This window comes from Malaya genurostris, chromosome 2 (genome assembly GCF_030247185.1).
Source record: "Malaya genurostris strain Urasoe2022 chromosome 2, Malgen_1.1, whole genome shotgun sequence".
NCBI classification, from domain to species: Eukaryota; Metazoa; Arthropoda; class Insecta; order Diptera; family Culicidae; genus Malaya; species Malaya genurostris.
Genome location: NC_080571.1, coordinates 19,364,372 through 19,378,338, shown reverse-complemented (window position 1 = coordinate 19,378,338; position 13,967 = coordinate 19,364,372). Strand labels below are relative to the sequence as shown.

Here is a 13,967-nt window from a genome sequence, read left to right as displayed (position 1 = left end):
TAGCGACTTTGCTTTTGGTGTAGCAAATTCTATCTTTGGTTTTTATCACATGTATTTATGTATACAAGGAGGGGTTTTAGGGGCTCAAATCCCTGCCGAAACCTATAATTATATTATGAAAACTCTTCTCTATAAATATGACGAATTTCGCGCCAACTCGATTTTTTGTCCCAAAAAGTTTTTCCAAAATTGGTCCAGACTGTCGTTTGAAAAGGGCTTAACAAATTTTATTCAACTTTTTTCAAAGAGTTATTGTCGCAAATGATAAATCCTACAAAAAGTGTTATACTAGTAATTTTCACAATATCAATCAAATTCAAAGTATAGATACTTCTCCTAAAGAACGATTGAAAATAAGAAAAAAAATAAAGTATTTTTGGTACCTTTATCAAAACCAAATAGTAATTCACTGCGATTCTGGCAACATGTTCTGTGAATGTTATATCTTTTAATGTTCTAAATGAACGATAATACTTGGCTTGTTTTCATTTCATTCAATAGCTTGCCTAGGTTAAATTTTTAATTTTATTGATATGATATAAAATCAGACAGATCTTTCAAGGCTGTCTTGAAAGGCTTATCAAATGATCAGAGTACTGATGAAATTAAAAATAAACTAAAAGAATTGCTTGGTTTTGCCCCTTCCCAAGTAATACTTATGAAAACAAGAGCGAATGGTACTTCTAAACCACGCTCTGGAATTTCCCATGAACTTTACTTAATACACTTCAATCGAAGTTATGTAAACAATTTGAAAACTTTAGAAAAAGTACGTTTCATTTCCCACATTAAAATTCATTGGGAACATTATAAACGGCATAATCGTATTGCAAACTTAACGCAATGTCGTCGTTGCTAAGGCTTCGGTCATGGAACCAAAAATTGTCATATGGATATACGGTGTTTGAATTGTGGTAAATCGCATTCGAAAGACGTTTGTCCAATGAATGAAACCACTGATAAATTTTCATGTTCAAATTGCAATGGAAATCATAAATCCAATTATTTGAACTGTCCTGTCAGGGAAAAAATTTTAAACGCTCGTTCGCTTAGACAACAAGTCAAATCAACGACCTTAAATTTACAGAACATACCTGAAAATCAAAAAACCGTTACAAATGCCACGCCTCATTCTTCTAAGGCACCTATTTCTTCGAATTTAAAACAAAAAACAGGTACGCCTGCCAATTCGTCTTCTAACGAAAACATTTTATTGACAGGTAGATCGACCTCGTCATCATCTTCTTCTAATGTCAGTTATGCTGGTATATTAGGTAGAAATCTACCACCTATTTCTTCTAATGTAAATAATCAAAACACAGGACCGCCTTGCAGTCCATCTTCTAACGAAAACAATTTATTAATAGGTAGACCGGCCAAGTCATCTTCTTCTAATGGCAGTCTACCTACAAATATTCCTTCGATACCATTCGCTTCTTTAAATGAAGTCGATTTAGGCGATATAACTGAAAATAAAATGATCTACCTACAAGATCAACTTTTTCAAATGATCATCCAAATGAATTCGACTTCATCACTTTTTGAAGCATTTCAAATCGGATGGAAATTTGCAAATAATATTATAATGAATTTAAAATTTAACAGTGATGTTAAATAATTATTTGAATATTTTAAATTAGAATGCTCGATCTTTGAAATCGAGTGAAGATGAATTTTATAATTTTCTCAAAGTTCACAAAATCCATATGGCCTTTGTGACAGAAACTTTTCTTAAACCAAATGTCAAATTGAAAAGTAATCCACATTATGTGGTTCATCGATTTGACAGGTTTACTGGAATGGGTGGTGGAGTTGCCATTTTTGTCCAACGGCAAATTAAACATCGAATTTTACCTTCTTTCAATACTAAAGTTATTGAAAGCTTGGGAATCGAAGTTGAAACCATTCATGGAATTTATTTCATCGCTGGAGCATATTTGCCATTCCAATGCACCGGCGAACAATTAAATTTCTTTAAAGGCGATTTGCAAAAACTTACAAGATATCGATCGAAATTTTTCGTAATAGGGGACTTAAATGCTAAGCATGTCCAGTGGAACTGTAGGCAAAGTAACAGTCATGGTAAAATACTTCATAATCAACTCTCAGTTGGTTACTTCACAGTTCTTCATCCCAGTAATCCGACTAGTGTCTCTTCCGTGAAAACCCCTCTACAATTGATCTGGTTCTAACAGATCAAAGTCACATTTGTAGTGAACCGATTACACATGCTGACTTTGACTCAGATCATCTTCCTGTAAAATTCAGACTTTCCAACGAAGCTTTAATTAATCCAATTAGTTCTATATTCAACTATCATAGAGCTAATTGGTTGGATTACAGATCTCACATTGAAAATCATGTGGATCATGAAATTATTTTAGAAAATTCTGAGGACATCGACACAGCAATTGATAATTTGAATCATTATATTATCGAAGCTAGAAATCTTTCAGTTCCCAAAGCTCAAACTAAACTAAATTCTCCTATCATCGATGACAATCTTCAACTGCTCATTCGGTTGAAGAATGTTCGTCGACGACAATATCAATGTTCTCGTGATCCTGCTATGAAAATCATAGTTAAGGATTTACAAAAAGAAATTAAACATAGATTTGCTCTTTTGCGAAATGAAAATTTCGCTAATGAAGTTGAACAAATTAAACCATATTCTAAACCTTTCTAAGGTTCTTAATAAACCTCAGAAATCAATTCCTGCTCTCAAAGAAGGAAATCAAATACTTCTTACAAATGGCGAAAAAGCTCAAAAACTTGCTCGGCAGTTCGAGAGTGTCCACAACTTTAATTTGAACGTTGTGAGTCCTATTGAAAATGAAGTCTCACTGAAATATGAGCATATTTCAACCCAAGTGTTATCACACGATGACATTATTGAGACGAATTTTGACGAAATTAAATCAATTATTAGGAAACTCAAAAACATGAAGGCTCCTGGTAATGATGGAATTTTTAATATTCTTATTAAAAATCTTCCCGATGTTGCCTTGAGACTCCTGGTTAAAATTTTCAACAAGTGTTTTTCATTAGCTTACTTCCCAAAAAGATGGAAAAACGCTAAAGTAATTCCTATCCTGAAACCTGATAAAAATCCAGCAGAAACATCAAGTTATCGACCAATTAGCTTACTTTCTTCTATCAGTAAATTTTTTGAAAAAATTATCTTGTTGAGAATGATGACTCATATAAATGAGAATTCAATTTTTTTACCAGAGCAGTTTGGATTTCGTCATGAACATTCAACTACTCATCAACTTGTCAGAGTAACGAACATGATAAAATCAAATAAATCTTCTGGGTTATCCACTGGAGTTGCTCTTCTAGACATAGAAAAAGCATTCGACAGTGTTTGGCACAAAGGTTTAATAGCAAAAATGTCTGATTTCCAGTTTCCTATTTATTTGATCAAATTAATTCAAAATTATTTAACTGATCGTACTCTTCAGGTTAGCTATCAGAATTGTAAATCTGAATTGCTACCCGTACGAGCCGGTGTTCCGCAGGGTTCGAGTGTAGCTCCAATCTTGTATAATATTTTCACTTCTGATCTTCCAAATCTACCCGTTGGTTGTCAGAAATCGCTATTCTGTGACGACACAAGTCTGTTAGCCACAGGTAGAAATCTAAGAGTGATCTGCAGTCGCCTACAAAGAAGTTTAAATATTTTCACTGATTATCTGTCAAAATGGAAAATTAAACCAAATGCAGCGAAAACGCAATTAATTATCTTTCCTCATAAGCCAAGAGCTTCTTTTCTTAAACCAAACAATAATCACATTCTCAAATTGAATGGCTTGGAATTGACATGGTCTGATCAAGCTAAATACTTAGGTTTAACGTATGACAAAAAACTCACTTTCAAGGATCACATTGAAGGAATCTAGGCAAAGTGTAATAAATATATTAAATGCTTATATCCTCTTATAAACAGAAATTCTAAGCTCTGTCTAAAAAACAAATTGTTAATTTATAAACAAAATTTCAGACCAGCCATGCTTTATGCAGTACCAATTTGGTTACGTTGTTGTCCCGATCAAATGCACATAACAAAATTATAACAAAATTATTTTAACAGTTGTTATTTTTATCAAAATGTGATATGTTCAGTTATCTATACAGTATATTTGTCTGTTTATAATAACGCATAATATCAATATTATAACACAGTCTGTTACAATTACTTTGAACGTATACTATCAAAGTCAAATATTTATTATTGTTTATCGTCTTGATCTAACATGGATAGATGGGATAAAACGCACCTTGAGGCAAACAAACATATCGCCTTTTCAAAAATTACGTCAAAATTATTCAAAATATTGACGCTAATTGCTGAATACTGAAGTTATGTTAGGAAACAGCTGATTCCACAAAAATTTTCTTTAAAATAGTTTTGTTCCAATATGGGTCAGATATTTGGAATACAATTAGTTACTCTACACTTATGCCAACTGAGCAAAATTATATAAATTTCGAGAAGAACAACACTAAGCCATTGATTCCTAGGATTTAAGTATGAGATATCGAATTAAAGACTAATCGTGAATAATTCTTACATTTAACAAGCGCACTCGCTTAAAAAATGTTCATCTATCTTTAATATAAAAACAACATATTTTAGTAATGAGTTTATATGTGTCATTCGTTTTGTCATTTGATTGCATTATTATAGTGCAATTAGTAGTCTTTTTACAATTTTCGGAACCCGGGATCGGTTAGAACGAAGCAAATTTATTTGGTCATCAACATAAACTGACATATTACACCCAAACCTCCATTTACGTTATAATCCGGGGTTAGTAAAAAATTTACGTTACTTGGAATTTTCAACGTAAAAAAAGTTTTTCTTGTGTAAATGTATTATTGGGTATGAATAATATAATGAATAATTTTGGAACGAAAATCATCAGTATTTGCAGAAAAAGGATGTTCTAAATAGCTTCAAAATTCAAGAAGACGACTTCCGATTCATTGAAATGTCATAAAAACCCTTACAATGTTTTTGGAACAGGATTGATGAGAAGATGTCAACTTTTTGCCTATGTCAGGTTGTTTAACTAACTCTTACCACTTCATCGAAATTTTCCGACATCTAACTATAACACCCGATATGAAAATATCAAAATTGTTACAGTTAGAACCATTTTAAACATCCTTTCTCGACATCTACATATCCAATGAGTTCCGAGAATACCCATACTGTAAGGGTTTTCAATGAATATCAAAGAGGCCATCGTAGATTTCAGAACCTCTTTAGAACCCCATTTGAGGACATCTCATCAAATTTGTTCCAAAAACCGCCATATTTTAAGGGGTTTCATGAAATATCAATGAGCCGGAAGTCGTCATCTAGGATTTCAGAACCACTCCTTACATCATTTTCAGACATCTACTCGTCAAACCCTTTCCAAAAATACTAATATTGTAGTAGTTTCCGTGGAATATAAATGAGCCGGAAATCCTTTTCCTTGTATGCAAAATCCTCTTTTTACGAAGTAGGTTCGTAAAAAAAGTTGACGTTATTTGGAATTTGCTTCGTAAAAAAGTTAACGTTATTTGGGATTTACTTCGTAAAAAAAGTTATGTAAAAAGATGCAACGTAAAAAAAGTTTACGTAAACGAAGGTTTGGGTGTAATCGAAAACAATAAGACCAATGATGCAAATTACACGTTCGTCACTGTAGGACAATTTTGTAGTCATCACTCATCACAAACCTCGGATTTGAAAATAAACTGGAAACTTGCAAATTTTTGGTTGGTGGCTATTTTCACAGATTTCACAAATCCGTTATTCAGCAACCGGAAATCGAAACCGTATAACATCCAGTAGTATATAACCATTTAAACATTTCAGGTTTACATACCCCACTCAAAAACCCGCTTACATGATCATTCACTGATTAAAAAGAAGCGACGCAAGAAGTGTGCGACGATGGAAAAACACCACTTATCATGTATTGGTGATATTTCCATCCACTCATAAGTAACCTTCACAGTCTCGTGTATTCGAAGTGTGTGTTGGCAATAGCAATCTTCCCGGTTGAAATTTGGTTCCGATTGCCGGATGCTTTTTTTTTATTTCAAGCAAAATCGCCTAAAGGTATGCAATTGTATTGCACATAAAAATCTATTTTTAGAATTGCACGGTGAAATCTTACGCACCATAAAATTGGTAATATTAGTTGAAAAACCTACAGGATTCATAACAAATTTGGATATAATATTGATATTAACATATTAAGTTTTGCTACAATTTATTTGTCATCTAAGCCAATTTTAGATATAATTTTTGTTATTTTAACAGCTAACCAGCCAAATATAAAACCAATTTTGTTATGTGAAATAAATATCCCAATTTGTTATAAACTTGTTTCGACCATCTGATCGGGGTTCCACCAGGAAGAAAACGCTTCAAAGGATTCAGAATAAAATTCTGAAAATGATTTTGAAGCGCCCTCCCTGGTTTAGTACAAATGAGTTACACCGACTCACAAATATAGAACCATTAGATGTAATGTCACATAATATTATAAGCAAATTCCGACAAAAATCGATGCAATCTTCAATTGAATCGATACGCTCTCTGTATTAGTTAGTAAGTTAGTATATAAGTTCCTTTTCCCCATTACACAATACAAGTAGGTTTAGAGTTTTCCTTCCACAAAAATCTCAGAATTGCGGAAGCCAATGATGTCCTCATGGTAATAACCGAATCATATATATAATAAGGCTGAAAAGTCACCACTTGTGACTGAACACCCAATTGAAATCTTAATAATTTAATTTTAACTCCTATTCCAATAAATAGTTATTTAAAAAAAACAAGACTGGTATTACGAATCCACGTGATATGCCTCGAGCATGCATACTTGCAAATAGTACTATCGGCACATCTCTCTGCCCCCGATGGCCTCGAACCATTATTATCTTATAATAAGAATAATAATAATTTCCAATCATTTGAATGATTCATTAGATATTGTCAAGTATCGTAAACCCAAATGAAGAATTGTGCGAGCTACTAGAGGAATGTTATTTGCGGCACTGAAAAAAGTATTTTCACTTGAGCATTCTGGCTTGATGGTGCCTGACATGAGGAATTTTTCAACTCAGTTCTGGAAACACGCTGCGGTCATACTTGATACCTTCAAATATAACAAATTAGAAGCACGCAATGCGTAGCAATCCGCTTATTTGCTCAAAGCTGAGATCAACAGAGCGTAGAAAGCTAAGTGTGGGTATCCCCTCAAGGTGGTGTACTAAGACTACTTTTATGAAGCCTAGTTACTAATGGTTTGTTAAGAAAACTTCATCGAACCTGAAATAGTTGAATAACAAACTGCTCCCTAGTGTTTGTCATAAAAATATTCATTTTGCGTCAACGGCCAACGTTTCGAAGATTTATCGCTCATCTTCAGGGTAAAAGCGACCACAAAATTTTTACGTCTGTTCGGGAACGGCTCTTTTACAACAATCACTTCCCACGAACATCGACTCAAATTGAGCATTTGCCTAATGTTGGCCGTTAACAGAGAAAAAATGTTTTGACAAGAAACGAAATTACCAAAAAGCTAAATCATGAATCAAAAACATAAGAAAGTCGTATCCGTTTTTGTTATAGTTAAAGCAACAAAACGTTGCAGAATCAGTTGAAACTGATACCCGAATAAAACACATTCAATACGATTCCCAAGTACACCAGTTCAATTTCATTACACAATCCTTCCATTTCGTTTGATGTGTGATGCAAAATTAAAAAAGGCAGACAGAAAAATCCACAATCGCTTGTCCTCTGGGAAGCAAAGTAACAACACTATCGTTGGTTAGTAGGACTATTCGACTAAACATTAGTAATAGCAAACTCACTAGAAACGGAGATCAGTTTCCTTTCGCCAACTTCATACTTTAACTTGCATCCAATTCTAGTTCTAATTACTACGCAAATGTGTAACGACGTTACCAGATACAAAAAGCCCGGCTTCTCACCGGACTGACTGGCCATTGTAGATGGGAAATTTAACAAAGTGGCATCTACCGATTACAGAACGATCAAATTAAAGTAAAAGTTGCGTGTTAGTCGTACTTTGCTAGAAAAAAAGGTAATCTGTTCCTAAGGAGGAATAGCAAAACACCGGCACTCCTAGTATAACAACACTCTAGTGGTAACACCAGCCTACCTTATCGCCATCCTGGGCCAACGGATTGGGGGTGATGTTCATCCGAGCACTGATCCCGTTTCGGCTTTTGTGGTGATGGGACCGAGGACCACCGTTGCTGATCGATCCGGGAAAACCATTCTGTTCGACTTGAATATGTGATTTAGCATCCGACTCGTCTGGAATGAGGTTATATTTCATAGAATTGGCACAATGTAAAACCTAAAGGGGGGACGGCACTCACCAACACCTGGACCACGTTTTTTCTTGCATGCCACGCAACAGCAGCACAACAAAATGATACCTCCTAGCACCAGCACGAATCCACCGACACCCATGTAGACATAGTTGGGCACTTCTCCGGTTCCGTTGTCTGCTTCGGAGGCGGCCACCACCGACGGTACGATGGGCGGAGGCGTTGGTGGTTTCAGTGTTTTTCCGGTCAGGATTGCACTGAAATCGGACGCCGCTGCTGCCGTGAACGATTGCAGCTTGAACTCGTAAGCCGTTCCCGGCTCCAGATGATCGATCTTGAAGTGACGGGCCGTCGGAGTGTCCACCGTGGCTTTCGAGTATTCTCCGGCTGTGGTGGCCGGTCGGTAGTACGCATAGAAACCATCGATCGGATGAGGCAGATGCTGTGGAAACTGCCAGTGGAGAACGATGGCATGCTGTGAGACGGGTTCAATGCGAGTTAGTGTCGGTGCCAGCAGATGACTTTTGGCCAGTCCTAGCTGGGATCCTCGTTGTAGGTGGAACTTTCCAGAAGCAGCACCCTCTTTGTTGTCGTTGTTGGAATACACGGCCACTATGCGGAACCGATAGTAGTGATCAGACTTGAGATTGTTAACTTCGTACGATCGGGTGAACGGAGAAATATCTTCGTTTTCCGTCATCCATTGTGTCCGGGCGATGTTCTTCGATGGATCGCCCAGCATCCGATATTGAACCTTGAAGAACTGAATCGGCAGACCGTCACTGGATGGAACTGACCAGCGAACCATAACCGATTCGTCCGACAGTCGAGTGATGTTCGGTCGCGATGGGGGAATCATGATCACTGTTTTTAAACAAACAAAAAAAAACTCAATCAGTAGGCCGTGGAAACTGTCAGTTTTCCGGGTGACTGTAAAATGCCACCGAAAAAAGCGAAAAAAGGGAAAAAAGTAGCCAAATCTAAAAAGTCAAAGAAAGGAAAACAGAAACAGAAGGTGGACAAAAATTTGATATTCTGTGACGATAAACATTTTGATCCCGAATTGGCAATTGTGACGGTGGAACACTGCCTGAAATGTCCTGTCTTCAAAGAGATGACTGAAAAGATTTACGGTGAAATCTGTGCACGTTTTCCGGATTGCAAATTTAAGCTGATACGAAATGACTTCGACCGCTTGGAGGCAAGGGAAGGGGCATTCGAATTGTCGATTTCGAAGAATTGCCGCTTGCCGGCACAGCTGGTTTGGAGTGGAATCAATAGGGGACCACCGCGACGTGAAAAATTTCCAGAGGAACTAACGTCAATTTTTGAACAAATTGTGCCGGAACTTGGTCTGAAAGAAAATAAAACAATATTTGTGCCACTTTAAACTTACGGTGTTTGTGTTTCTTTCCGCCTTTTTGTCGTTTACTGCCGTGATCGTTTCCGAACTTGGAACCAGATGGTACGGATCCTAGCGGGGGCGATCCGATTCCTCCGGGAATCTGTTTTGGATTGACCTGTAGAAGACTGCTTTCGCTAACTTCACCGACTTCATTCCGTGCAAAGCACTGCACAATTCCGGCATGTTTCTTTTCAACTGATTTTATGAACAACTTGGAACCGTTCGACCTGATCAATCGATCCCATTTTGTGTAGTCGCCGTTTATCATCCAGTAAATGTCCGGCGTTGGCGAACCCGTGGCAATGCACTGTAGTTCTAGGCTTTCGCTTTCGTTCGTCAGAGTGGCCCTTGGAGGTTCGATAATTTGCGGCAGTTCCAGAACGGTCAACTTGATGGTATGCACGAGGGTCGGCTCGACACCGTTGTCCAAACGACACACGTACTCTCCTTGATCCTCCGGGAGGACGTTGTTGATCTGTAAACCGTACGGTAGAACCTGTGAATGATCGCCGATTGGGAGACCATCCCGTCGGGACCAGGACGGTTTAGGGATGGGATTCGCTACACCGGTGCATTCTAGGAGCGCCGTCGACCCGGGCACTACGGAAACGTTCTGCGGTTTGTAGATGGCTTTCGGTGACGAACGTGGAGTGTATTCTACCAGAATCGTAGTTTTCTGGGGCAGTTTAAGTTCATTGCCAGTGATTGAATTGACGGCGGAACAGCGGTACGTTCCGGAATCCTGTGGTGTCAGCTGCGGCAGAATCAGTCCTCCGTGGGGCAGCTGTGGGTTACTGGCTGGGATCGCTACTTCGTCTCTGAAATGGAAAGAAGCCGATGAGTTTTGGATTACACTGGAATCGTCGTTTCAAATATTTTTTTTAATGTCATTTGATTTCAGTATTAACAACATATGGGAATCCGTAAGAGATGTTCCATTCCAGAACTACTTGGAATATATCCTTAAGGTCTATACTGTTCCGCAGCAAAAAACTACTACTTTCTTGTCTATTCTTATCTGTTCTCCCTTGCCCAAGAACTTCTTCGAAAACAGATCTTCAAATCTGCTCGAGCAATCAATAACTTATTTATAACTGTTTAGTGTCTATTTTGTCTATTCAGGACTGTTCCAAGGATGCTCAGAGTCAATAAGAAAATTCAGTGAAAACGGATCTTAAGGGCTGAGACTAGTAGGTCGTGTAAAACCACGTGGTTCGCTGTGCGTATTACATTTCTCTCCATGCTCTCTCGCAAATATGCAAAATGACTCTTGATGTGGCCAGGTGGCCAAGAAAGTTTTGATATTTTTGGTTACAAGTTTGACTACATCACATAAAATCCAATGAAGCTACTGCTTTTTTGGCAGCCTTTTTGAGCCGATTCAATTTCTCTCTCATTTTTCGTTGCGTTCCCACGAAACTGGAGCAGAAAAAATGGCGCGTGCATAGAAATCGACTTACCCTCACAAAAATAACATTCACTTCATTTTAATCGCGACAACATCTATGTTGCACTAAGGAGTGTATCGAAAAAAAGCTATCCACATACATTTGTGTTGTACGCATGTATTTGTGATGGTTTTTTATGCTCGGATCACAGCATGCTGTGCGTTTGGCTGTCAGCTTTCGTTTGTTTACTTGTTTGTTCGGTTGAAATTCGGCGTTTTCAAAATGTCGTGTATTGAACATTCCTATTTTAGGAATTTGGCGAAGCGGTTTGGAATTAATCATGCCAGTGTTAAAACCATCATTAATAAGTTTGGGGAATACTATTCTTTGGATAAGCTACCAGGAAGAGGCAGAAAACCCGATTATTTCAACACGAAACTGGACCAGAAAGTGGTATCTCTAATCATGAAGAACAAATCAATGTCAATACGTGATTTGGCCAAAAAAGCAGGAACGAGTGTCGGACTAATCCAGCGTATCAAGAGGCGAAATCATCTGAAGACCTACAAGAAGCAGAAAATCTCGAAACAAAGTGTAAAACAAAAGAAGTGACCAGCAACAAGGGCCCGGAAATTGTATTCGCGTCTTTTGCAGTGTCCGGATGATGGACGATGAGACTTATGTAAAGGAGGACTCAAAAACCCTCCCAGGTCCACAATACTTTACTGTCCTCGTTGGGTAGGACGTGAGCGATGCGGACAGGTCGATTCAAGTGGAGAAATTCGGTCGAAAGATACTGGTATGGCAAGCAATATGTTCCTGTGGTTTGAAGTCAACACTACCGAAACTATAAATGCAGAAATCTATCGATCTCCAGTGTCTCCATAAGAGATTGCTGCCTTTATATAAGAAGCATGGTACAACTCCACTTTTTTGGCTGGATTTAGTGTCAGCTCACTACGCCAAAACCACTCTCAGTTGGCTTTCTGCGGAAAAGGGTATAAATTCCGTTGAGAAAATATCAATCCACCAAATTGCCCTCAGCTTCGACCCATCGAACGTTACTGGGCAATCGTGAAGAGGGTCTTCAAGAAGACTGGTAAGGCAGCTGGGAACATGCGTGAGTTCAACAAAATTTGGACTCAAGCGTCCAAAAAATGCGATGCAACACTTGTCCGGATCTTGATGAATAGCGTCCGATCAAAAGTTCGAAAATTCGTGAAGAAATAACTTAAATTTCATCCGGTTTTCATTATGCTCAAATTTAACCTCGTACAATAAAGGATGAAATATCGTTTTTTATCACAATTTGAAAGAAAAATTTGTGGATAGCTTATATTCGATACACCGAAACCTCCATTTACGAACTAAACGGGGGTTCGTAAAAAGAGGTAGTTCGTAAAAAAAGTTTACGTTATTTGGAATTTACTTCGTAAAAAAAGTTTTGTGTGATTATTGTGGAAACCGCGCATCATATGCTTATTTTCGGAACGGATGTGCAAGTGCAAGAAAATGATGTTTGGGCTCGTTTCAAAATCCAAGATGGCGGCTTCCGGTTTATTGAGATTGCCTAAAACCCCTAACAATATGGGTATCTTCGGATCGGAATTGATGATTAGATATCAGAAAACGATGTTTGATGTGGTTCTGAAATCCAAGATGGCGACTTCCGGTTTGTTGATATCCCTTGAAAACCCTTACAATATGGATATTTTCGGAACGGAATTGATGAGTAGATGTCAGAAAACGATGTTTGAGGTAGTTTTGAAATTCAAGATGGCGACTTCCGGTTTGTTGATATTCCTTGAAAACACTTACAATATGGATATTTTCGGAACGGGATTGATGAGTAGATATCAGAAAACGATGTTTGAGGTGGTTCTGACAACCAATATGGTGACTTCCGGTTTCTTGATATTCCTTGAACTTTCGGAAAGAGATTTAAAAGTAGACGTCGGAAAATTATATTGGAGGTGGTTTTGAAATGCAAAACAGTGACTTCCGGTTTATTATTATCTTTTGAAAGTTTTTGCCATTTTCCTTTAACTTGGTATTCCTTTAAAACACTATACCGTTCCGAAAATACCCATATTGTATGGGTTTTCGAGGAATATTAACAAACCGGAAGTCGCCATCTTGGATTTCAGAACCACTTCAAACATCATTTTCCGACATCTACTCATCAATTCCGTTCCGAAAATACCCATATTGTATGGGTTTCCAAGGAATATCAAAAAACCGGAAGTCGCCATCTTGAATTTCAAAACTACCTCAAACATCATTTTCTGACATCTACTCATCAATTGCGTTCCGAAAATACCCATATTGTATGGGTTTTCAAGGAATATCAATCAACCGGAAGTCGCCATTTTGGATTTCCAAAATACCTCAAACATCATTTCTGACATCTACTCATCAATTCCGTTCCGAAAATACCCATATTGTATGGGTTTTCAAGGAATATCAATCAACCGGAAGTCGCCACTTTGGATTTCCAAAATACCTCAAACATCATTTTCCGGAATCTACTCTTTAAACCCACTCCAAAAATACCTATATTGTAGTAGTTTCCATGGAGTCGGGAATCGCTTTCGATGAATGACAAAACATCTTTTTACGAAGTAGGTTCGTAAAAAAAGTTTACGTTATTTGGGATTTGGTTCGTAAAAAAAGATTACGTTATTTGGGATTTGGTTCGTAAAAAGAGATACGTAAAAAGAGGTAACGTATAAAAAGTGTTCGTAAACGGAGGTTTGGGTGTACACTCCTTAAGAAAGAATATAGATTTACTGGGAAAACTGATC

The 13,967-nt window shown here is 37.5% G+C and overlaps 1 protein-coding gene across 5 annotated transcripts in view; it reads right to left on the bottom strand.

The window, feature by feature from the left end:
- Nucleotides 1–13,967, bottom strand: part of LOC131432668 (interference hedgehog-like) — a 212,677-nt gene that overhangs the window by 2,724 nt on the left and 195,986 nt on the right. For all 5 annotated transcript variants that reach the window (XM_058599071.1, XM_058599073.1, XM_058599072.1 and 2 more), the window contains 3 exons: nucleotides 9,767–10,593; nucleotides 8,419–9,234; nucleotides 8,196–8,353 (listed from right to left, as the gene is read on the bottom strand). In XM_058599071.1, coding sequence (XP_058455054.1) covers nucleotides 8,196–8,353; nucleotides 8,419–9,234; nucleotides 9,767–10,593 — 1,801 coding nt within the window. The remainder of the gene's footprint in view (nucleotides 1–8,195; nucleotides 8,354–8,418; nucleotides 9,235–9,766; nucleotides 10,594–13,967) is intronic.